The 25268-nt window shown below is 41.3% G+C and overlaps 2 protein-coding genes across 2 annotated transcripts; both read right to left on the bottom strand.

Annotated features, from left to right (window-relative positions):
- Positions 1-1803: 1803 nt before the first annotated feature.
- On the bottom strand, positions 1804-13917 carry lman2 (lectin, mannose-binding 2). Its single transcript, XM_084041926.1, has 8 exons — positions 13707-13917; positions 12225-12343; positions 11825-11942; positions 10725-10807; positions 9169-9330; positions 4602-4716; positions 4315-4434; positions 1804-3932 (listed from the first exon to the last, which is right to left on the bottom strand). Exons 1-8 carry the CDS (start codon positions 13903-13905, stop codon positions 3772-3774), a joined length of 1077 nt encoding a protein of 358 aa, XP_083898052.1. The 5' UTR covers positions 13906-13917; the 3' UTR covers positions 1804-3771.
- A 3064-nt stretch (positions 13918-16981) lies between these two features.
- Positions 16982-20821, bottom strand: LOC311034016 (phosphatidylcholine translocator ABCB4-like; the record flags this gene model as incomplete). Its single annotated transcript, XM_084041754.1, has 1 exon — positions 16982-20821. The coding sequence occupies one exon, from the start codon at positions 20819-20821 to the stop codon at positions 16982-16984; it is 3840 nt and encodes a 1279-aa protein (XP_083897880.1).
- Between the last annotated feature and the right edge of the window lie 4447 nt (positions 20822-25268).

Here is a 25268-nt window from a genome sequence, read left to right on the forward strand (position 1 = left end):
CATTGGGCGGACGCAAGAAATTGGCCTTCAGGTGATGGTGGAGTGAACACCAAGAGATGGAATGTCTTGACATCTTAATTCTAGTAGCGGGTAAAATAGTGACATGGTACTGAACATAGAAGAGGTTCCTTGACTCAGGAGGAGAGTTACTATGTGTGGTAAAGCGCAATACAAGTAAAATACATTATTTACTATGGCACAACCACTTTTTAGATGTTCAATGTATGCCATCTAATGGACAGAAAAAAGAATGAATGGGCACTGGGCAGTGAGAATGGGAAGAATCTACTTGTCAAGTATTTAACTAGAAGATGCAGGCTTAAGGGCTGCTATAGAATTCTTAATGACAGTAACATAACATTTTTGACAAACTTTGAAAACCCCAGATCCACTGTGTCACAGTTATGGCAGTGTATGTTGTGGATCTATAGTGAGTTAATGATGCTGTAATAAGGAATCTTGGACAAGCAACCCATCAATGTCACTCCACTTCACTGCTCTATATAGTTAACATGTGATGTGTATGGCTAGGTCATAATCGAGCTCCTCTGGTGTCATTATCACCATTTAAGTATATAATACTTTTCCACTGGACTAGCTGGCAAGTCTATGAAACGAGAACAGAAAGGGCTGCCAGGGTAATAAATAAATGCTACATTATGACAGCGCCTGACGCGTATAATTTAATGGTAACTACATTCTGCCAAGCCCTGCCTGCCTTGACACTGCTTTGTAAAAGGAGACTAAATTAAGGTAACATTTTATTCCACAATCCAGAAGAACAGCAGCAAGTGGTTGAAGCATTCTGGAAGGAAGGAAATACAAAATAATCAGCAACAGAGACAAAACTTGCCCTACAAAGCCAAAAATAAAACAGCAACTCTGTGATCAGTGAAACTAAGCAAAATTACTTCAAAGTGTATCTGTTGCCTTTATTGCTGTGGTTTAGTGGTGTTCCTGGTGGGAACGCGAACTGAAGTGATCACCTTAAACAGTACACCAGAAAGTTGTAGCCGTTCGCCTCCAAACTGGATAAGTGATGGAGAAAACTCCTTACTGTTCACATTAGCAAAATTAAAGTATCACAGTTTCATCTTTTTATTATTATCACTAGGAATATGCACACACAGCTGGGAACTACCAATTGAATAATTCAGTATTGGTTATGGGGAAGAAAATCCTCTCTTGCAACAACTACTGTTGAGATGCCATTGCGCAACACAATTAGCCTCCAATTGGCATAGTGGCTAAAAACGAATGTATTGGTCAGATCCAGCTTTGACTGTCTTTAACTACCGTAAAACTAACTGTAATCTGTCAACATTCCCAAGTTGAAGTAAAAAAAAAACGAAAAGAGAAAGAAAAAAATACATCTAAATGCATTTATGGTGTACAGTTTCATTCTGGTGTATTTCAAGTGACCGTATTCCCAGAATTTGATAACACAGCAATGTGTTATCAAATTGCACATTAAATTGCCTTACTCGAGTCTAGCATACTTACTAACAAGGGTTACAAGTGTAACACATTGTGTTCACATAAATGTATTTACTTTGTATCCATTTACTCTTGTAAGTACATTATGCATTCCTTGAAATATTCCTTGTGTACTTGTACTTTTCCAGAGATTAACACACAGGAATAATATTTCCAAAGGGACAGAAAATATCGGTGTATGGTACAAGGAAATGCAGCACAGATAGGCAAGTAGCCCAGACAGCCATCGGGCACTAGGTGTACATGAGTTTAACACAGCAAGCGAGTATTTGATATTATGCTCTTAAACTGTCACGTTAAACTGTACAGATTTGGAAGTCATTTATTAAGCAGTGTTTTCTTTTCAGCCATGGATCTGAGCAATAATTGTCATAATTATTACATTATCGGCTAATCACAATTATGAGATCACTTATTTTGCATAATCGACGTAATCATTTCCATTCATCTGTACAAATAATTCTGTTGGAAAATAGTAGATTTAGATCGGCTATTTTCGCAATTTAAAAAAAAAGTGTTTGAAAGTATACAATTATCAAGGATATGGTCTGTTTTGGGCATAGTACATTATTTTGATTATTGGTACCGTCATTGTCAGTTATTTCTGTGTATATTTAAGTTATTTGTCATATCTAAGTATCTGCCCTGTGCAATTTTTGTTTACAAAGCCTAAAAGTCAAACAAAAAATCCAATGTTCAATGTCAAAAATCCAATTCAATCGTTAATCGCAATTCTTTGTACAATTAATCTTCAACTAAAATTTCACGATCGTGACAGCCCTATCTGGGAATCCCTTAATGTGTAAAAATAGTACAAACTCATATCACTGCCGAGTTCCCAGGATTAACATTGTCAATCCTTGCCATCCTTTATCATGATAAAGCAAACCAAGTGCACTTAGAAGCCAAAGCCATAACAGAAACAAAGGATTAAGGAAGAGAAGATGCCGGTAGTTGAAATCCACAGCAACTGATGTCAGGATGGGATGACCAGTGAAAAAGGATTACCAGTGCCTTCTAACGCAGACTACTTTATAACACAGAGAGCTTCATACCATTCATTAAGTAAAGAATTCTCATAGCATCTCAATGTTTAGTGCTACATTACTCTGCGTATAGTTTTGAAGTACTTCAAAACTATTGACTGAAGAAAGAGTTTGTTGTTTTTGTAGTTTGAACCTTCCCGTTTTGTTTTATTTCATACTGTACCAACAAACACCTCAACTGTCAGTGGTACAAACTAACCTCCCAACCTCAGCTCTAAGCACAGGTATTTAAAATAATAGTAAAAAAAAGTTTGATGCACACGTAAACTAACCCAAACCAGAATCTTTGCATACAAAAGACTTTCAAAAGGCACAACACAATATGCGCCAAACCAGCGGTTCTCAAATGAGAGCATGGACACCCCATTCAGAATTTTAAAAAGAATGTGAAATTATAATAAACAAATAACTAGGCCTCTTCTGAGAATTAACCAAGTAAAATGATAAAGGCACATTAAAAAACCCGGCAAATCTTCATTTGGTGTGAAAGGTTTCACCTGACAACAACGGGTCGTGCACATGCGTCACAAATCTATAAGGCTGAGAACCAGTGGTTGACACAACTTCAGAACATGAAAAGCTCTGAACATAATCTAATCATAACAATGAGTTTGTAAAATAAAAGCAAGATTCATATTAGCCAGTAACCTCTGGATTGAAAGCATACCAAACAGAAAATGGAAACTACTAACAATACCATCAGTCACATATTTAAGCATTCACAGATTTTAACTTCCAGAGAACCATTGGGAATCATCATAACTTAAGGACCATCCACACCAAGCATGATAACTATAACAATCCTTATTTCAGCATCAAAACTAATATAGTTGAGGTGTGGACACGATTTTTAAACCCCAGCATTCATATTCTAGGGGGAACATTAGCCAAAAATAGCCAATCTACAAGCTCACACAACATACAAAGAGATTTGGTGTAGACGGGAAAGAAGTGGTCCAAGTACAGAGCCAACTCAGGTCTAGAGGGTTTTATAAGTGGTTAAAACAATGTATTTATAGTTATCATTATAGTTATCATGCTTGGTGTGGACAGCCCATAACTCTCAATGCAGTGCTTCAATGATACAAACATTTGTACAATCTCTAGAAAAAAGAAGAAAAAAAATCATCACACTGAGCGTATTGAATCTGTAGTTTGGAAACAGTTTGTTTCATGAAGAATACCTCTCAGTTTAAAGGTTTCTCTCTTTCTTCCCGTCTCTCTCACTTCAGTAAAATCTCTTGTTTCTTTCCTGTCGCTTCTGGAAAACTACAGCCCCCACCACAGCACAGACTACGATTCCCAGAAGAGCACACAGCAAGAGGAGGAAGACCTTCCAGCCTGTGAGGGGCGTGCCACGGAAGTTTCCGGTTGGATCGTCAATGTTGTCTATGAGAGGCAAAGTCAAACCACAACATCAGTGTTACGACACACAAACAAATCTAGGTAAGAGAATAACTTGAATAGTGAATAGCCACTGTTTATTGAAGATTTATTAAAAAAAAAGAAAACAAATAATTTAAAGAATTCCTGAAACAGGATTGAATGGAACCTTCAAAGCTACCTTTGAGTATGATGGCACATCATACCAAATGTTTTTTTTTTTTTTTTACCAAAAACATAGAAAAAGCTGCAAAAAAACAACCTGTCAAACAAAATATTTGAAAGGAATTGAAATTGTATTATATCCACAGTATCATATCACACTATTATGCAGAAATGCCACTACTATTTGTACATCATTATTTGTGTCAATATCATGCAGCCTCACCTTTGGGAGACTTGAAGAGGCTGACGCTTGGCTCGATCTTGGTCCAGTCTTGGCTCTCCTCTTCTGGGGTATGCTCCACCATCAGCTGATACATTTTCATGGAGATGATGTCATGGTTGTCTGGAAGAAAAAGAATGACACAATGCGACAAGATAAGGACTCTTTGCTGGGCACTTGGAATAAGACTGGTTTGGGCAATTGGGTAAAGACTGGTTTGCGCACTACACTGCATAAATCAATCAGGCTCTACTTGGGGTATCATGGACATTACAGCATTTATCCCCTACCAGAAAGATCTCCGGTGGCTGCTGAAGCACCAAAGAAATAACCAGTTGGCAGTCGGACGCCCCCGATGTCAATGCATTCCTTCCACTCATTCCTGTCATCCACATCAACCATCACCTGCAGGAAGAGATGCACACACAAAAACAATCCATGGTGTGATGAAACAATCCTTCATATGCTGTGTTGTGTACAACGGGAGAGAAACAAACACGTATAAATTAGGAATGGAGTTACAGCTTTAAAAATGTCATAATTCTATTATTTAATAGTAATAACAGCATTATGTGTTAACATGAATTATTTCAGTTGAATGTAATATTTAATAAATAGTGGTGATCACAATGTTGTATGATATTGTCACTTCTTAAGCCCCATTTAATACTTCTAAACAAGTCGCGATGCGGCGCACGCTTATAGATCTTCTATGTTACTTTTGAAAATGTTCACCTATAATAACATAGCCTGGAAACCAGACGAATCTGCCGGAGCAGAAATCGAACGTAGTGATTAGTCGAAAATCTAATCTCCGAATGTACTCACCAGTGCCAAGTAGGGCTGTGAATCGTTTGCTATCTCACGATTCGATTCGATTCCGATTCTTGGGGTCACGATTCCGATTTTTATCGATTTTTTCAAAATAAACGATTCTCGATTCAAAATCGATTTTTTTTTATTTTTTTCGATTCTCGATTCAAAACGATTCTCGATTTTTTGCGATTCTCGATTCAAAACGATTCTCGATTTTCGATTTTTTTGCGATTCTCGATTCAAAACGATTCTCGATTCAAAACATAGGATTTCAGGATCTACTCCAGTCTGCTGGCATGAAAGCAGAGTACATATAATTGTAAAGGTTTTATCAACTGATAATAATGTAAACACACAAAGGTAAATCCAAGACAACATGTCTAATTTATTTATGCTTGCACACATTTTAAGTAACTTGTACAAAAATGTACTTCTGAGTCTGACACTCAGTTAACTTACCAGAACAATAAATTAAAGTAATAAAACTGCTGTAACAAAAATAAAGTTGGTAGGCTAGGCTTAGGCTATCTGCCAGCTCAGAACTTACCACTTCTCAAAAAATAAATTATACAAAAATACTGTTCTTCTTTGTGTAAAAACAACAAAACCAAAAATGGAATAGAAAGAATAAATAAATTGAATGAAATAGGCTTAGGCTAGCTGCCTTTATATTTCTGAGAACATGCCACTTCCAAAAATCACAAATACTGGTATAAAATAAACACTGTTATCTTATCTTCTCTTTTTTTCTTAACAAATCACAACAACAAAGATAGATGAATATAAATGAAATACAAAAATACAATTGGTAGGCTTAGGCTTGCAGCCAGAACTTGCCACTTCTACAATTGAATTATACAAAATTACTGTAAGTAACCCCTTTGTGTAAAAACAAAAAACAAATAGCTTTATAGGCTCCACAAAGAAATGGACTTAGTGCGTTTATATTTCTGAGAACATGCCACTTCCAAAAATAAAATTAAACAAATACAAATATACTGTAATTTCTCTTTTTTTCTTAACAGGAAATCACAAAAATGCTTGACACAACTTTGTCAATGTGGGATAGGATTTTTTTCCATCATTCAGTAATCTGTAGGTTTTTCTGCAGGAAAATAAGCTGATCTACATGTTCTGAAGTAAGACAGCTCCGCTGTGCTGTCACTACATCTCCAGCAGTGGAGAATACTCTCTCTGCCGCAACACTTGTACCAGGGATACATAGACAGTGTTTAGCTAATCTGGCTAGTAGAGGGAAATCTCTCTCATTACACTTCCACCACTGAAGTGGGTCTTCTGTGAGAGAGAGTGCAGGTTCCTCCATATACTTTTTCATCTCTTCCTCAGCTCTGGTGCTGGCAGATTTTTTAGCAACTCTGACCTCAGTGAAAGTCTTGCCCAGCAGTTTCACCAGTGCAGCAGATGTTGTTCTTCTTTTAGGGGCAGGGCCTTCTTGTTGACCTGACTCTGACTCCAGATGACTGCTGCTGCTAGTGCCTGCCTCTCCTGAGTCTGACCTCACCTTGTCCTGCAGGAAACAAACAACATGTTTGGTTTTATTTTTGGTCCCTAAGATTCTGTTATTTGTCTGTTTTATTTCAAAGATAAAGTATTTATTCTTCTTATTTTCTATTCTCTTAAGAAAAACACTTTTCCCATTTCTTTTCAATGTGTTTTTTTACACTTGTTTGTTTTGTGTAAAGCACTTTGTTTGATGAAAAGTGCAATTTAAATCAAATGAAAAGGTAGGAAGTTATTAATAGGCATGACATCATACATTATACACAGTGTAGGTTAACATAGAAATATAATATACTGTAACTGTACACACACAGGTAATATGTTTTAAAAATGTGTTGTGTATTAATAATAAATAGTAGGTTAATTAAATTTCACCTCAAGTGCTGCAGCCTCTTTTATCACTTCGGCATGGATGTCCAGTTGGTCTTCTCCAGCAAGGAAAGGCAGTGCTTTAAACCTGGGATCGAGTGCAGAGGCCTTGTGGAGAAGGGTTTTGGTCTTCTTAGCGCTGTATCTCTTAGACAGATCCTCATGGATCACTCGTTTGATGTCTCTGACAAATGTTGAGTCATCAGGAGAGACCCCCTCTGTCTCCTCAAGCATATTGGCAAGCAATGGAGCGATGAGAGACAGTGTAGGTGATGAATCCTCTGACATGACTTTGGTGGCGTCTTTCATTGGCCTGAGTGACATGGTTAATTCTTCAGCATGCTTGATTTCTGCGTCACTTAGTGTGGAGGTGTCGGGTGTATTATTTTTTCGCACCCCAGGAGAGACGAGAGCTGCGCATATAGCAGGCTGCTGCTCCAGAAAGCGTTCGAGCATATCGTGCGCGCTATTCCATCTGGTCGCGACGTCAATGGTTAACTTGTGCTCGTCCAACTCCAGAGCCTTCTGACTCACTTTCAGGGCATCAGCCGCATTGGTGCTCCTATGGAAGTATCCAGTGATTCTTCTAATCCTCCCTAGCACCCGTGACGCAGTATTGAGCTTCAGAGCTCGCTGGGCTGCGAGATTGATTGTGTGTGCAAAACATGTTACGTGCGTTAGGTTCTCCTCAAGCTGCATAGCAGCAGTCATGTTAGATGCATTATCAGTTACAATCACCAAGTCCTCGAGCGATAGGTTCCATTCTTTTGCGACCGAGTGAAACGTTTGATTAATGTTGACAGCAGTATGACTTTCATGCATCACCCTCGTTTGTAAGACTTTAGACTCGAGCTGCCATTCATCTGTGATGTAGTGGGCGGTGAATGTACCGAAGGACTCTGTTGCCCTAGATGTCCAATGATCACACGTAAGAGCTACTCTGGTGGCTTTGGTCACTGCTTCCCCGACTTTAAGTTTCGTCTCTCTGTAAAGTTGAGGTACAGCAGTATCCGTAAAGTAAGTGCGACCTGGTATGACATACCGTGGCTCAAGCGTCTTCATCATGAACCTAAAGCCTTCTCTCTCCATTACGCTGTATGGGCGGAGATCTTTTGCAATGAAACAAGCGATGGATCTACTTATCTTCTTTGACCGTTCAGAATTGTGTGGTAACTTTGCACAATCCTCGATTGTGCGTTGACCAGCTGCTGTTTTTGGTGCCGAATCCGATTCTTCCTCTGTCAACAACTCTTTGTGATGTCTTTCCAGATGAGCTTTTTGTTGGAAGTATTCCTGAAATACTTTACCCTACCGTTGCAAACTTTGCAAATCGCATGAGTCATGTCAAGCTCTTTCTTGCCCGGTTGATTGTAAAATCCAAAGTGTTTCCAAATGGCTGCCCTCAAAGCCCGCGGAGGTGGCAGTATTACTTTTTCCTCGTCCATTTTTAGCCGCGGCCAACAACAACAGCAACATGTGTTACAAACACACTACGCGCGCACGCCCCTTTGTAGCGCGCACTGTCGTGCAGTAGCTACGGGGGCCGAGAAAGCACAATAAACATGGCCAACATGCCCAGCGGCGGATTTGTTTTAAAAAAATCGATTCTTGGGAAATGAGAATCGATTCTGAATCGTCCAACATGAGAATCGCGATTCGTATTCGAATCGATTTTTTCCGACACCCCTAGTGCCAAGGTTTTATTGTTGTTTTTTTCACGTCGCCATAGGCCCCGTTAGAATGCGTGATGGACTGTTTGTAAACAACGTGCACATGTCCCTGCGTCTACTAGTGCAGACCACGTGTCAAACGGAGCCGCCATGTTTGAGTTCTGACCGTTTATGTTAACATGGGAAATGCGAGGAGAAAAAACTACAAGGGCTAAACAGGGGTTTTAGTGTGCGCCTTAGAATGGAGGCCGACGGGAAACAAAAAACGGGATCGCAAATAGTTTCGACTTCCGGTGGTGTTACACTGAAAATGGTCCGTGTAGAAAATTGAAAAAAAAAAAAAAAAATCGAAAAAAAGGAAAAAGCACCCGGACCGTAGGGCTACGGTCTCTGCGCTTAACAGTTGGATTTAACGGACCGTAGGACTACGTTCTTGGCGGTTAATATGTTAAAGTAGTTAATAAGGAAATGGGAAGCATACAGTAAGTCGTCCTTTGGAGTAGCGGATGGCAAGGTATGTGTCATGCTCTTTGTTCCTGATCTCTGCCGAGCAGCCTCCCAGCTCTGAAGAGCGGCCATCTTTACCGTGGTCGTATCCCACGGTGCCGTTGTTCACCATGGCTGAGATGTACGGGAAGGTTCGCTGGCAACATAAACAGAATGGAGGGGGCACAGTGTTTATTATCAGTAAATGTTGTGAAAATATACACTAAGGCAAAGCAATAAACCAGATGTAAACAATCAAATATATGTTGACAGCAGTCTGTCTTTGCCATGCTCAATAACGTTTTGGTTTAAAATGAAATTAATTCATTTTATGAAAGGAACAAGTATCAAAAAGGGATACTTTTTGGCACACTGGCATAAAATAAAGACCTCGGAAACAGTGTGTCAGAAATAAAAAATTGGGGAAAGGAGGATCCTGTACAATAATAATACAGATGTTTTGATCCACCAAGGAAGATCCCAGCTCAAACCTGAGGAAGATCCCTGGTAGATGGATTGATTGATTGATTGATGTACTTTATTTAGTAAGACATGAGAACAGTACATGGCAGTACATAACAGTACATGGAAGTACAAATTCGCAATACAAGGTCTACTAAACTGGATAGCTCAGTTAAGCACGTAGCTTAGGAAACATTGTAACAATTTAAAGGGTCTACTCTACACCATGAATTTTAACTTTTTCTTATTTTTTGTGTGTTTTTGGTCTCCCCTACCTCTCTTCTATCCTCAAAAATACCCCAGTTTGAACACTCAGGCTTTCACAGCAAATCTGGGGTTTTCTGTAAATTGGTCTAAAAACAGGCCAATCTGATTTGGCCCCGAAAGTGACGTCACTAGCGTTACAATCACTCCCGTTTTTCAGTTCCAACCAAAAGATTTTTTTTTTTTTTACTTTTTCCACAGAACCAGGAGATAACATGCATACAAACTGGCTCAATAGCGCCCCGTGCCAAACAGGACAATGTGGTATTGCAGGTGAAAGTGCTTTATAAGCCAGAGAGAAGTTAGTTGGAATGAGTATATCTGAGGCTTGATTTAGGCTCAAACCTTTTGAAAAACGTTTGAGGGACATAAACAATATGATATTAAATATTATTATTTTTTTTTAAATTCATGGTGTAGACCCTTTAAGTTTGATAGTGTGCAGAGTCCTCTCCTTCTCTTCGGGTGCTTTAACGAAGATGATGATTGATAATAAGGCAGAAAGAAAGTCTGTGGCACCGCTCTAAAACAAGCATGCTCACGTTACTGACAGCATGCTGAACCAGAGTGGAAACACAAAAAAACTGTCAATGAGATTAATATAGATCAGATGGATGAATGAATAAATAAATTAACTGAAAGAACCACAAGGTGATATGCATACAAATAGGTCATGAGCGAAAACTCACGTCGGTGTTGTCATCATTAGAATATGTGTCTATAAATACGGCCAGCCCGTGGAACAGAGCATTGTTGGAAAACACAGGCCCTGCAAAGAAACAAGTGGGTCATTGGCTTCTCTTGGCACACACAGCGGACACTTACATCCATCCCATGGAGGTCATTGCGGAAGGAGTCCAAAAACATAGCCAGGCCAACAAAATGATCTTGGTTTCCAAACACAGGGCCTAAGATGGGAGAGGCACAGGTGGAGTGAGACGTGAACAGACACATTGGAAACAGTTACTGTACCTGGTCAGCAGCAGCATGATATGTGAGAGCTGGAATGGATGTAATGAACATATGACATACAGCACTGTTTCAGCACCGTTTCCTGCGGACCAATTTTTATGGGTCCTGAGTAAATATCCCCTTTATTTCCTGTTTTACATTTAAAAAAATAATTATGAATTCAAAAGATTTTAAAAAGTTTAAACAAAACAACTTTTTCATCAATTTCAAAACAATTCCAACATTTTTCAAAAGTATTTCATACATAAAATCAAAAGAATCCAATCATTTCCATAAATAAATATTAAGAAAAACTTCTAAGAAGTAGTGAAAATAGCAGATCCACAAGCTCGCAACGCGACACGTTGTGAGCTTGTAGGTCTGCTATTTTCACTAGTTTGGGTCCCGGGCAAACATAATTTCTCTTTTGGGTCTTGAGCTGGTTTGGGAAGAACTGACACACATAGTATATCAGAGATTCTCAAACTTTTTACTTTCAAGGGCCCCCTTTTTGATATGCATTAGGCCACGGACCCCATTTCATACAATTATTTATTTCTGAGACCCCAATAAACACTGTAAAACCCCCAGTGTTCATTTAACTCCGGAGTGTACGAATGGTAAACAAATGTGGTTACATTTGTACAGCATCTGAGTTACAGACCTGTAAGGGTCCATTTGGTTCCCATCAATAACTTTGCTGGGGGCAAAGTTAGTGGCAAACACTGAAAACACAGTTTGGACTTATTATCCGTCAATGGCATCCTGGGCAAATGAAAAACTGGACGGATTATACGTCAATGGCACTGAATGAGTTACTAGAACCTTTGATGAACAAAGACATTATCAGGATTTAACCACAGCTGCCATGTTGCTGCCAGTATACTCTTTGCATGAGACTGTGGGGGCAACATGGCTGCCAATGAAACCTACAACGTCCAGTCAAAGCCTACGGGTATCCACTGTAGCTTTACCTGGATGCAGTCTGTCTTTTGTGTACCAGATGGCAATGCCATCACCGTGCAGGTTCTTCTTTCCTGAGCCATGGATTTTGAAATGCACATGCATCTCCCAGTCCTTCAGGTGACAAGGCTGTGTGGGAAGAGGAAAAAGGTGTGAAGTGTTAAAAAACAAACATAAAAACCCCAATCACACCTGTCATAAAATCTTCACTGTATGACGTGTATGTCCAAAACTGTTTCTTTTCAGAAAATTAACAGAAGAACCTGTGTTCCAATGGATATGGTTCCAAACCGATGTAGCTATTTAGTCACAACGTCTCGGTTGGCATGTCATCTATAATGACATGCCTGAAATAGGCATGCCAGTGTTAATGTGGCATAAAATAAGTGGTGAAATACCCTCATTGCTTACCACGGTGTTCCAGATGGAGCCCTGTTTACTCTTCTCATCAGGAGTCAGACGGACATACGAGCTGGTTACTAAAGTACTTCCCCAGAAGTCCCACTGACTGGACGGACTGCTACCAACACCTAAAACCAAAGAGAATGAATGAGCAACTGTGTAGAATGTTAGAAAACATAAAAGGAGAGAGCCACGCTCACTCTTTCTACATGTGGCAATGGCATGTTGTACATCAGTGTTTCACAAAGTGTGGACAGGCCTCCCCCTAGTGGGGTACAAAGGTACTCCAAGCTGAGCGAGCTGAGGGGATACAAAAGGAAATGGTGAAAAATGTATTATGTTGCCAGGACAATATTTTGTACATTCTTCCCATCAAAAATACTGTATGCTATATTTGTTGAAGAAAGGTTACCTCTTAAATTGTTACTGATTAAAGTAAAATGTTAAACGTTTAAATGTAAACATTTAAATGTAAAAAGCGACAAGCTATGCAACATCTGAATTACATGTTTATTTTATTAAAAATAAGAATAAAACAAATATCGTTGCTGTCTGGTTTACACTGATACATTTGATTGGCAAGAGTACAGTAGGTCATGTATGAGCGTCTCAATCTTTCTACAGATTAGTTCCCATTGTCAAAGTGGGTGCCGAGTCCCGACATGTTTGGGAACCACTGTTGTACACAGTACAATCCTCAGTGATAATTTAATCATTTGTAACTGAGAGAACATTTGTATACTCTCAGAGATAAATTAAAGAGTTACTATTAAGATATTGTTTAATAGTTCACGTTTTGTTACTTATATTTGTTTTCGCACCTAACCACAATGGTAAGAATGTTATTTAGGAGGTAATTTTGGACGAGAGCGTCTGCTAAATGCCTGAATTATAAATTAACACGGGACTGTACAGTGTACTCGAGTAATAACATGGCAAAGGAAGCTTAATAGGTTATGTGTGACTTGGTTGGTTCCACAGATAAATTGTGAAAATAGCTGATCTACAAGATCACAATGCCTTGAGGCGTTGTGAGCTTGTAGATAAGCTATATTCACAATTTTTGCTATTATTTGACAATAGGCCAATGTTTGACCAGTTTCCATATAGTATAGTATGTTGATGATGCAGTAATGGTATTTTTTTTATTTAATATTTTTCTGTTTTAAAGGTTATTAAGAAGGTCTTAAAAGTCTTTGAATTGTCACTTAAATGTCATTTGAGGACCCCCCCGCCAAAAAAATAAATAATAATAATATCATGGTCCCGACCCACAGTTTGAGAACCACTGTTGAAAAGCTATTTTGCACTCTAGAATATTTACGCTGGGAAGCCCTACATCCTTTCCTTTATCGAAGCAAAGGAAGCCAACAGGTTGTGTGTGTCACGTTGGGGACTGGATGGATGTGGAAGCAGGAAGACACAGAAAACAAACTAACAGGGGAGAAGCTTCAGGTTAGCTTCCGTAAACTAGCCACCCCTATAACCTACCTTGATATGGCTTCATCAGCGAATGCTCTCGTTTGAGGTGTTCGGCATTGCCGTCTGTAATGTCACACCGCACACAACTAGACTGATATGTAAGGAACAGGAGTGTGGTGCCGAGATACGCAGAAAGGCTTCCCATGTTGAACAAACGGCCTCGGGAAGGAGAAGGTGTCACAAGTGTTTTCCTTATTTCAAGCGCCATTACGCCATTGAATCGGTCCTGCCCGTATTATCATCCGGCAGGAAACCTGCTACCAGTGTTGCCAGGTTTCGTGAGAAAAATAAGCAACCGGGTCTATGAAAACAAGCCCAAAATTGATTGATTGGTTGATTGAATACTTTATTTAGCATTTTGCAAAAAACGCACAGAAAGTACAGTTCTATACAAAAGGATGCTAAAAAGGATTAAAACCAAGAAAGCACTATGGCTTGTTTCCAATCGGGGTCCGTGTATTCAATTCATTGAAACATTTTAATGACAGACACAAAATACGCAAAAACGTCATATAAACGAGTATAGAAAAGAAAAGTATGTACAGTAAACAAACAAGCCCAAAAGAAGCAAATAGGCCACATGAGCACTTTAAACCTATAGACATTGGCTATTTGAAAATAGACGATCTACAAGCTTGCAACGCGTTGTGATGTACTTTATTTAGTAAGACATGAGAAAAACAGTACATGGAAGTACAGATTCACAATACAAGGTCTACTGAACTGGAAGGCTCATAGTCATAAAGCACTAAGCTTGTTTAAAATGAGATCCCCACGCACACAAATCATGATGACATATAAGAGACAGACAGTGAGCTTGTAGATCTGCTATTTTCAAAGGAATCTTGAAATGTGGAATATTTTAACGACATAAATCTGATACGGGTCCCTGGCACAAAATATTCTCAGTCCGCAGACAAATACATACAATTTGGGGGTCCTTGACATGAAAATGTTTGAGAAGCGCTGGTTTAAACAACATTAGGAAACAAGCCCAAAATAAGCAACTACACTTTAGAAACAAGCCCACAAAAACACAACCCGCAACGAATACCAATATTTACAAGCAACTTTACAGAAAAACAAGCCCAAAGTCGCTTATAATAAGTGGACATGGCAACACTGAAACCTACTAAAGACCCAAGTTTACCATCTGTGCTTCTGATTAATCTAAGAGGCGGAAAAAAAAAACGGCCACCTACTCCTAAATTCACCAAATTAGACATAACAGAACTTCACGCCAAAGAAATACAGTGAGTTGTAAAAACCTCGAATTACTTTGCTATTTGGAATAACTCTGCTATTTGGGATACAAATACGTTTCTGTCTGTTTCTACACGGACGACTTCCGTAGACGGCGCAGGCGTCTGAACCTATCAGAGACAAGCACATCACAGATTGAGCCAATCAGAGAGCAGCCAAACGAGACAGAAAATGTTGAGGTATTTTTTACTTTACTGGATTATTTCCAATGTTCAATACTTTTACTTTTACTTCTACTCCACTACATCTCAGAGGCAAATATTGTACTTTTACTCCACTACAATTATTTGAAAACTTGAGTTACTAATTACTGTGTCAATTTAGATTATTATTACAAAACATACCTTAACCACTTCAGCCCATAGAGGTATAATATAAACTTCAACCCCATATATATTCCGGCTATTTGAAAATAACCGATGTAAAAGCTCAGGAGCTTGTAGATCTACTATTTTCAAAATATTTTTTACATATTTAGAAAACTTCAAATGGCGACATTTCTGCATAATTAGTGCTTTTACTTTTGGTTGCCATTTTGATGCCAATACTTTTGTACTTTACTCAAGTAAATTTTAATTCCGAACTTTTACTTATAAAAACATAGTATTTCTACATTGCAGTATTGATACTTTTACTTCAGTAAAACATTTTTTGAGTAGGCCTACTTTTTCTACCACTAGCGTGATTATTTGTGGTGCTCCACTCCTCAACCACTGGGTGGCAGTAAAAGGCAAGGATAGGATCTTCCAGAGTGTAGAAGAGATACATTTAGAGAAGGTCATCATAGTCTATCCATAGAGTTAAAAATAAGAGTCTATCACTGTGAACATATTATGAAAGTTTACTGTTCCTAATTGAATTGATGTCACCTTAAAATCACCTATCTGACTCTACAGTAACGCAGACATATCTCAGAACTTTGAACTTCCATCTAACAAACACCTTCATATGTCTATTCATTTTTTCAATGGAAACCAGGTGAGCAGGTCATAGTCTAACAATGGTAAACATATTATAACATTTTACTGTCACTTTAAAATCACCTATACGACTCAACAGTAACACATAGACATTTCTCAGAACTTTGAAGGTATTTGTTAGATGAAGGTTCAAAGTTCTGAGACTATGTGATACTGTTGAGTCGTCTGAGATTTGAATTGACTTCCAAATACATTTTGAGGAGCAGAACTCAGATAAAATATCATTAACTTTTTTTTTGTTGCCATTTTTGAACCAATACAGATCTACAGGATTATGTTATTACCAGATAGTCTAGCAAACTAGCATTTCACATCAAAGTAATTGTAACAGAATTGTTTTCACCATACATAATTTCTATGAGGTGTCCAGAACAACATACTAAAAGTCCTAAGAAATCCTAGTGCTGAAATATGTTTAATTGACATTGACTCGCCATCATTTTACAGTACATAGCTTTTTGACAATAATTGGGAGCCATTTTGGATTGATGCCAATTAAACATATTTCCGCAACTAGGATGTCTTAGGACTTTTAGTATGTTGTTCTGGTGACCTCATAGAAATGGTCTGGGAAGAAAAAGAATCTGTTACCATCATTTCATATGGCTTTTTGGCAATAATTGTCGTCGATTTTGGATTGATGCCAATTACACATATTTCCGCAACTAGGGTTTCTTAGGACTTTTAGTATGTTGTTCTGGTGACTTCATAGAAATGGTCTGTGAAGAAAAAAGTTCAATTATGACCACCTAAACTGTTAGCTTGCAGATCAGTTCCTGTAGATAAGCTGTTAGCTTGAAGGCCAGTTCCTGTAGATAGCGACACCGTTGTGTGAAATGAGCCAGTCGTGTTGCCAGATGCTAAGGGACACGTGGCTGCAGCCGGGGATTGAACCTGTGACTCTTGTTACATCCCTGTGTAGTGGAAGCTCTGGTTGTGTCGTCCGGTTGTCCTGTGGTGTTTGATTGTTTATTAAGTCACCAAGGTTCCACAAGTGAGGACAGTGCAGTTAGAATCAAGTTCAGTTTCTCCTCTCTCTCTTTATCTCATCTCCATAGTGACCAGGTTGTGGTAGACGCCCCTGTTGGCCAGCAGCTGCTGATGTGTGCCTTGCTCAACGACCAGGCCGCCCTGGAAGACAGCGATGCGGTCTGCGTTCTGGATGGTGGACAGGCGGTGAGCCACAATGATGCACGTCCTGCCCTGCCGGGCCTGGTCCAGAGCGTCCTGAACAACCTTCTCGCTCTCAGTGTCCAGTGCAGACGTAGCTTCGTCCAACAGCAGTATTTTGGGGTTGCGGAGGATGGCTCTGGCTATGGCGATACGCTGCTTCTGTCCTCCTGACAGTTGTGTCCCCTTGTCCCCTGCCTGCGTGTCATACTTCTGTGGCAGGCCGTCTATAAAGGTGTGGATGTTAGCAGCCTTGGCGGCAGCCTGGATCTCCTCCATGGTGACAGTAGTGCGGCTGTTGTCTCCATAGGCGATGTTGTCGGCCAGGCTGCAGTCAAACAGGACGGGCTCCTGGGAGACGATGCCCATCTGGGCCCTCAACCATTTGATGTTCAGCTGGGTCACGTCCTGTTGGTCCAGGAGCACTCTCCCTTGGAAGGGGTCATAGAACCTCTCCAGCAGTTGGATGGTGGTACTCTTGCCACAGCCGCTGCTGCCCACCAGGGCCAGGGTCTCTCCTTTGCCCACCTGCAGGCTGAGACCCTTCAAGACGGTCACATCAGGGCGCGACGGGTAATGAAACTCAACACTGTCAAAGCGCACGCTACCATCAAACTCCTCCGGGCTCTCTCCATCCTGGGACATGTTGTCTATGGCTGGTTCTCTGTTGATCAGCATCATGAGGTGGGAGGCTGACACTTTGGCCTTTGAGAAGTTTGGTGTGAATGAGTTGGCCTCTCCCACCGCCATGGCTCCATACATTACAGCAGAGACCACCAGGTACACGCCTTCAAAATCCATTCTCCCCGCCTCAATCAGCCAGGCGCCGAAGCGGAAACAGCCGGCGTATGCAAAGTAGATCATGGCCTGGGAGAAGGAGAAGGTTATACCATACACATGGGCCTTCTTCTGAGAGTTTATGTAAGGACCCAGGAGGTTCTCGTAGTACAGGGACTCAAACTTGTCCTCTCTGGCCAGAGAGGCCACAGTACGGATGTTCTCTATAGCCTCTGTAGCGATCTTGCCAGCTTTCTCCAGCTCTTTCTTGTCCTTGACAGCGTGTCCAGTCAGCTCCTTCATCTGGACGGCTCCGGCCAGGGCCATGAGGGGAACGATGGCCAGGATCATCAGGGTCAGTTCCCAGCCATACACAAAGGAGATTATCACACCGGTCCCCAGGTTAGCCAAGTTCTGAGCCAGTGTCGCCATACGCAGCCCTGTAGCCCCTTGGACCTGTGCAGCGTCTGTGGCCAGTCTGGTGGTCAGAGCTCCCACACTGTTTTTAGGATCATCAAACCATCCCAGGTCCTGTCTCATCATGGCTTTGAAGGCACCCAGTCTCAGCTTCATGGTCAAAATCTCACCGGCTTTCCCAAAGCAGAAACCCTGTAGAAACATGGAGACAAAGGAAACAACTCCAATGGCAACAAACAAGAGAGAGAAGAAAAGGGATCTCTGCCTGACAATCTCCTGGTCTGGCTCTGCAAACACTGAAATGATCTTGGAGAACAGGATGGCAAAGACCGGCTGCATGGCTCCGTTAATGATGGCACAGAACAAACCAACCACGATGTACGGCCACTCTGGTAGGTTGAGACGCAACACCTGTAGGAAAGACACATCTGGTACCTTCTCCTCCTCTGTCTTCTCCTTGTCCTCCTCCTCCTTGCCTTTATCTCCCTCTGAGCCGATGAAGGAGGAGCCCTTGATAGATTTCATCCTACTGTACAGGGCCATTTCAGTAACGTCTGACGGACTCTTCTCTTCCGCTGGCTGATCCGTCGCTTCTTCGTTGCCTTCCTCCACGCTGCTGAATGTCTGCATGCTGACCAGGGTGTGATAAACACCCTTTCTTTCCATCAGCTGGCTGTGTGTCCCCTGCTCCACCACCTCACCCTTCTGGACTCCTGCGATCACATCAGCATTCCTGATGGTGGACAGACGATGAGCCACCACAATGGTGGTACGACCCTGCCTCACCTTGTCTAGAGCAGCTTGTACGATGGTTTCACTCTCTGCGTCCAGTGCCGAGGTGGCCTCGTCTAGGAGGAGGATTTTAGGGTTTCGAACCAGCACTCTGGCGATGGCTATCCTCTGCTTCTGGCCTCCGCTCATCTGAATACCTCTGTCACCCACCAGAGTGTCAAACTTGTCCGGCAGGGTCATGATGAAGTCATATGCGTTGGCCTCCTTGGCAGCCTGGACGATCTCCTGCTGAGTGACGTCAAGACGTCCATACTTGATGTTCTCGGTGATGCTGGTGGCAAACAGGATGGGCTCCTGACTCACCACACCGATCAGCTTCCTGAGGTAGCGCACGTTCAACGTCCTGATGTCATGGCCGTCTATAGACACGCTGCCCTCCTGTGGGTCATAGAAGCGCTGCAACAGCTGCACTGTGGTGCTTTTACCACAACCACTGCTTCCAACCAGCGCCATGGTCTGACCACTGTGCACGGTGAGAGACAGGTTGTTCAGAACTTTGACATCAGGACGAGAGGGGTAGTTGAAGTCCACGTTGTTGAACTCAATGTTTCCTCTGACGTAGTCTGGTTTGAAGCCGGCTTCGGAGAAGCTGTTGATGAGAGGTTTGTTGTCGATGATGTTGTAAACTTTGTGTGCTGCTCCTTGGGCGCTGGCAAAAGACTGGAGGTTTGGGGCCGTTTGGCCGATGGAAAGCGCCCCTATCAGCACAGCGAAGAAGACGGTTAACACACTGCCGATGGTGTACTCTGCGCTCAGGATGAGAGTGCTGCCATACCAAAAGGCCAGAGCTAACGACAGGTAGATCATCATGGAGGTGAAACCCATGAGGATGTTAGAAGAGACGGCTTTCTTTATACCCATCTTCTTGGCATCCTCTAAGTTCTTGTGGTACCTCTCGATCTCGCGGTCCTGGCCGCTGAAAGAAAACACAGTCCTGACAGCAGAGAGAACCTCTTCAGCCACGGCTCCGGCCTTGGCGTATGCACCCTGTTCTTTAGACGTGAAGGATGTCAATATCTTGCTGAATAAAGCGGAAGATATTCCCAGCACAGGGCTGACGGCGAGGATGACGAGGGTCAGCTTCCATCCTTTGATGAAGCCGATGATGAAGGATGTGATGAAGGTGGTGAAAGACTGGATGAGCATGCCCACCTTGTCCCCAATCCCCTCCTGGATCTTGTAGATGTCATCTGTGAGGCGTGTGTTCAGCTCGTGAGTCTCGTTAATGTCGAACCAGCCGATGTCCTGCTGCATGATGCGATGGAAGAATAGCATCCGGAGGCGCTTGACCTGCCGGCCCGCTGCCAGCGTCCAGAACGCCACCTGCATGTAGGCTGCAATCAACACCCCACCTCCTATGATGGAGTAGGAGATGGCGTAGCCGGTCATGATGTCTCCCAGAGTCTCAGTCTGATTAGACACAGGAAAGGTCATGTTGGGGATGCTGAAGTTTGGGAGTTGACTACTCAGGGAGTGGTCTACAAAGCTGTCCGTCATGTCTCCAAACACGATGAACATCAGAGAGATGACCGTTCCGTGAGCCATCGCCATCACTGTGCCCAGTGAGATCAGCACCATGTCCAAGCCATCTGCAAACCTGAACAGAGCAATGGGACCAACCTTAGGTAACTGTTCCTCCTTCTCTTTCTTCTTGCCTTTATTTTCATCATCGCTGCCTTTCATTTCACTTAATTCTCCGTTCTGTTGGTGTTTGTTGTTCTCCATGTCTGACTACCAGTTCACCAAGTTGAACTTTAAACATTAACATTTAACATTTAAGCATTTCCTCACCACCATTCACCGTTCAATGCGTGACGCGACGCGTGACGCGACGCATTGTGAGCTTGTAGCTCTGCTATTAATCGGAAACGGCTGGCGTGCCGATCCTCAGTCTTCAGGGGTAGAATTTTGGTTGACCTTAAGCCAGGTAAAGTCAGTAGCATAAAGGCAAACACAACTCTATACATCTGTATGCTTGGCGCATCTCTCTGTCTCTCTCTAGACCTTGTTTAGTCTTGACAGAGCTCTTGTCTGACGTCACACACAATACAGACTGTTGCCATGCATGCCTACCCATCCCGATTCGCACAGTTGGTCTTCCTGATCCACTGAATCTTAACCCACTTTCCAGCCCAAACCGTTCTAATCAAACTGGCTAACTGTAACAGGGGACCATCAAAACACGCGACCAACACAAAACGGGAGAAATTAAACAGAAATAGAAAACCGTTTACATAGGGGTGCTTCCTGGACTCAAAACATGAGATTGTCTGACGCGCTTTTTTTTCACTCCTCTGCCACTCCCTCAGCTCACACACCTGCCACACATCACTCTCAGCAGATCACCTCACACCAGGGAAAATAAGCTTACACAGACCTACATTCCTATGTCCATATATGGTACAAAGACCCCAGGGTCGTAACACCGACATCAATAAAACTTCAATACACAGACATATGGTCTCCTTATGAGGAACAAATGTGTCACTTTGACCTATGACCTTTGAGTTTTAGATCACCCACCATTTTGAAGTACATGCAAAACAGTTCAACAGTTCTTTTTAGCAATGTGCACAAAACTCAAGAGGAGAATATTTTAACCAGCAGCACTACGTAGAAACTGAAGTGGTGCACATGTCTTGTTGGTCCACAGAGCAGCACTATTTGCTCCAGGAGCGCCAGTGAAATCGTACCCGGGCCGGCCGGTCCCAGCACCAATTGGTGCTGTTCAAATGGCACAAAAACCCACCAATTAATATGATGCGCCCTGAACTAAAGTTTACAAATAATTGTAGTGGAGTAAAAGTATAATATTTGCCTCTGAGATATAGTGGAGTAGAAGTAAAAGTGCTGAAAATTAGAGATACTCCCGTAAAGTAAAAATACTTCAAAATTGTACTTAAGTACAGTACTTGAGTAAATGTACTTAGTTACTTTACACCACTGCCACTCCTCAACACCACTAGGTGGTGGTAGAAGGCAAGGATAGGGTCTTCATGTGAACCTGTTCTACTGGACCAATCAGGTTCCGCTGAAAACAGGTTTGCAAATCATGATATTATGAAGAAAGTAGAGAGAGAATAAATGTGTTTGTTTAGTTTTTCGTGCTCTAAGTATTCGGAGAGTTAGGTAAAGTTACCGTCTTACCCGGAATTCAACTCTGCCCAGAGAATGTGCACAAGACAGAACCAATGAAAAATGTGTTTTTTCCTCCGGCAAAGGAATAACAGTTAGATGAGTGGAGACATGGGTTCACAGATGAAGCCTGCAGGCCCAATGGCAACTGTCTGATGAACAACATGTCAGACACAGTGGCCCTTGACATATAGCATTTCATTTGCTTTAGCTGCCTTCTTTCTTGTAACAAAATAAGTTAAAAAAAAAGTGTGAATCCTTACTCTCCTTCAAAACCGCTCTAAAAGAGCACTTACAGATGGCAATTCGTAACTGCCCCACCACCACCAATGCTTCTGTTATTTTGTAAACTGTTGATACGAGATAGAACCTACTGAACACAATGGTTTTTGACTGATTGATATTCAAAATGCGATATGATCAGGCTGTGTGGTCTCACCTGTTTCAATCAAAACATAAATAAAACAAATCTAATCAAAACCTTTTCAGGCCGTGACCCCCACTGCTGTAAACGATTCTGTTATTCTGCACTCTACAATATATACTCTGGGAAACCCAACATCCTTTCCTTTATTACAGAATTCATTTGTCATCAGCAGCTGGCATCATAGCCTACTCTCAAGTGCACAGACCAGTACTCCACAACCACAGTCCACAAAAATCCCCCTGGAACAAGGAATAGTCTGCATAAGAAGATTATTAAAGCCCCTTTGTTCAATCTTCTCTTCACAGGGCAAATTTAAAACACACACAGTACACACACACACACACACACACACACACACACACACACACACACACACACACACACACACACACACACACACACACACACACACACTTTAATGGATGCCAACTCTCTCTCTCTCTCTCTCTCTCTCTCTCTCTCTCTCTCTCTCTCTCTCTCTCTCTCTCTCTCTCTTTCTCAAGAAGTAAATCAACGACATTCTTTCCAGCAACAACAGGAGGGTATTATTATTAAGTGGAGGTTATGGCAGTTATGTATTGAGTGTATATTTGGGAATGAATGTGTGACCATTTAATAATAAGATGGTCACTCTAACATTCCAACAATATCTGTCTATTACAATCACATCCTTGTGGTACTGGCCACCAGTGGTGGACACTAACAAAGTACATTTACTTTAGTACTGTAATTAAGTACTTATTATTTTAGTATTGCTACTTAACTCAAGTCTTAATATTGTACTTTTGACTATACAGTACATTTCTAGGAATGGACCTGCAGGACCCATTATGAATTAACCACTTAAGCTCTATTTAAAAGCATGAAAATAGCTGATCTACAAACTCATGGTGTGACTGTTGATCTGCTTTTTCAGTATTTTCTTTAAATTGTTAATTTGTTTTTTGGGAAATTAGTTTGGACATTTTCTAAATGTCAATACAGCAATGCAATGATATTAAAAAGAAAACATACTTTGTAATGTGTGCTTTTGAATATTTTGTTATTTTATTATTTTAAAATACTTTTGAATACTTTTATAATGAATACATTTATAAAAGCAAGTACTCCAGTAACTCAAATACGAATTTAACTGAACAACTTACGTTTGTAGTTGAGTAACAGTTGAGAATCTATACTTTGACTCAAGTACTGGAGTCCACCATTGCTGGTCCCTGAGTAGCTGTCGATTTTGTATCTTGTTGAAGGGTACTTCTATACCACAGTAACTGGAAGAGCAGGGTACTTCCCATTTACCTCCCAGCTTTAGCAAGCTTTGTGTGAGGGATTTGAACGGATAACACTCATCATACTGCCTCTGTTCCTGTTATGTTGGCCCTTTGCTGCTGTCTCCTCTCATGTGGCTCACACATCATACTCTGATGGATGTGTGTTGGTACATCACGCAGGCTAGAATTAAACCAATTTAGTTGATGCACATGACATGTTATGCGGCACCAGCAAACTGGCAGTTATGCATACATGCAATGATTGCACAGATGCGTGCCAATCAAGGATGCATGCATACAGACAGATGAGACACACACTGTGTCAGTAATGTCTTTCTACTGTATGCCTGGCAGGCATACACACATAGGCAATGCCTGCCTATTCACACATAGTCACCCATCTGGGAGGGAGCATCATGGGCGGTGACATTAAATTCAGTTATGCAAATATGTAGTTTTCTTTCCTTACAGATGTAGCATCCTTACAGCTTTTTCACAAGCTATTTCTAAACTTTTGATTTCCTTTTTATTAACATTACGTCCTTCTACCAAAGATCGGGTGTAGGGGCACAACTTTCTAATTTATAATCTGCTTTTTACATTGACAAATCTTCTCTTATGTTTGAGAGCCCCTGGTACTGGCCATCAAACTGAGAGTTTAATTGCATCATCTCCCAGTTTTATAGGACTAACACATGGTGCAGAGCAGCAGACACAGTTTATGGACATATGGGGATTTCAATGACAATATGTCCTTTGTTGACGGGATCTGAAATGCACACATGGATGTAGCTGTACTTTCCTATTGTGATATCTATGTGTGTGCATACAGTGTATACCATATAGACCCCCCCATGCAAAATAGCAAACACATGCATACTGATATTTACAACTGGTCTTCTTAGCACTACTGATCCCAGCAAAGTAAAAATACCAAACTGTAGGCTCTGCACGTCTCTCATCACTGTCCCGATAAATAATAGTAATTTTGGTGTTGGTGATATATGAATTTAATCACTTTCTACTGTTGCACACATCACTGAATAAGAGTGTCTGCTAAATCATGGCTGAAATGTTGTGAAATGATCTAAGGAAAAGGGTAGATAAACATGAGACCGGTGAGAGGTGCCATAAATCACTGAAACAAAGATGAGAGATTTTCTTTGACAAAAAAGTAGCCCAACTTTGGTTAAGAATGGTATTTACATCATCTGCACTTCGTGGGTTGAGGGGGAGAGCCGTCGGTTTGATTTATGGTGTCTGCTGATGTGATTCAGGAGCTGTTATGGTTAGAACGTCCTATGAATACAAGGAAGAGATTTAACACACACACACACACGCA

Source organism: Gymnoscopelus microlampas, assembly GCF_963454915.1.
Source record: "Gymnoscopelus microlampas genome assembly, chromosome: 18".
Lineage (NCBI taxonomy): Eukaryota > Metazoa > Chordata > Actinopteri > Myctophiformes > Myctophidae > Gymnoscopelus > Gymnoscopelus microlampas.

Excerpts from the sequence above, each read along its gene's own strand:
- lman2 (XM_084041926.1), bottom strand. The coding sequence starts at position 13,905 with ATGGCGCTTGAAATAAGGAAAACACTTGTGACACCTTCTCCTTCCCGA. Across the intron at positions 12,344-13,706 it reads GCTGATGAAGCCATATCAAG|GTGTTGGTAGCAGTCCGTCC; the intron begins GTAGGTTATAGG and ends CTTTGGTTTTAG. Across the intron at positions 4,717-9,168 it reads ACTCCAAAGGACGACTTACT|GTGATGGTTGATGTGGATGA; the intron begins GTATGCTTCCCA and ends CTCTTCCTGCAG.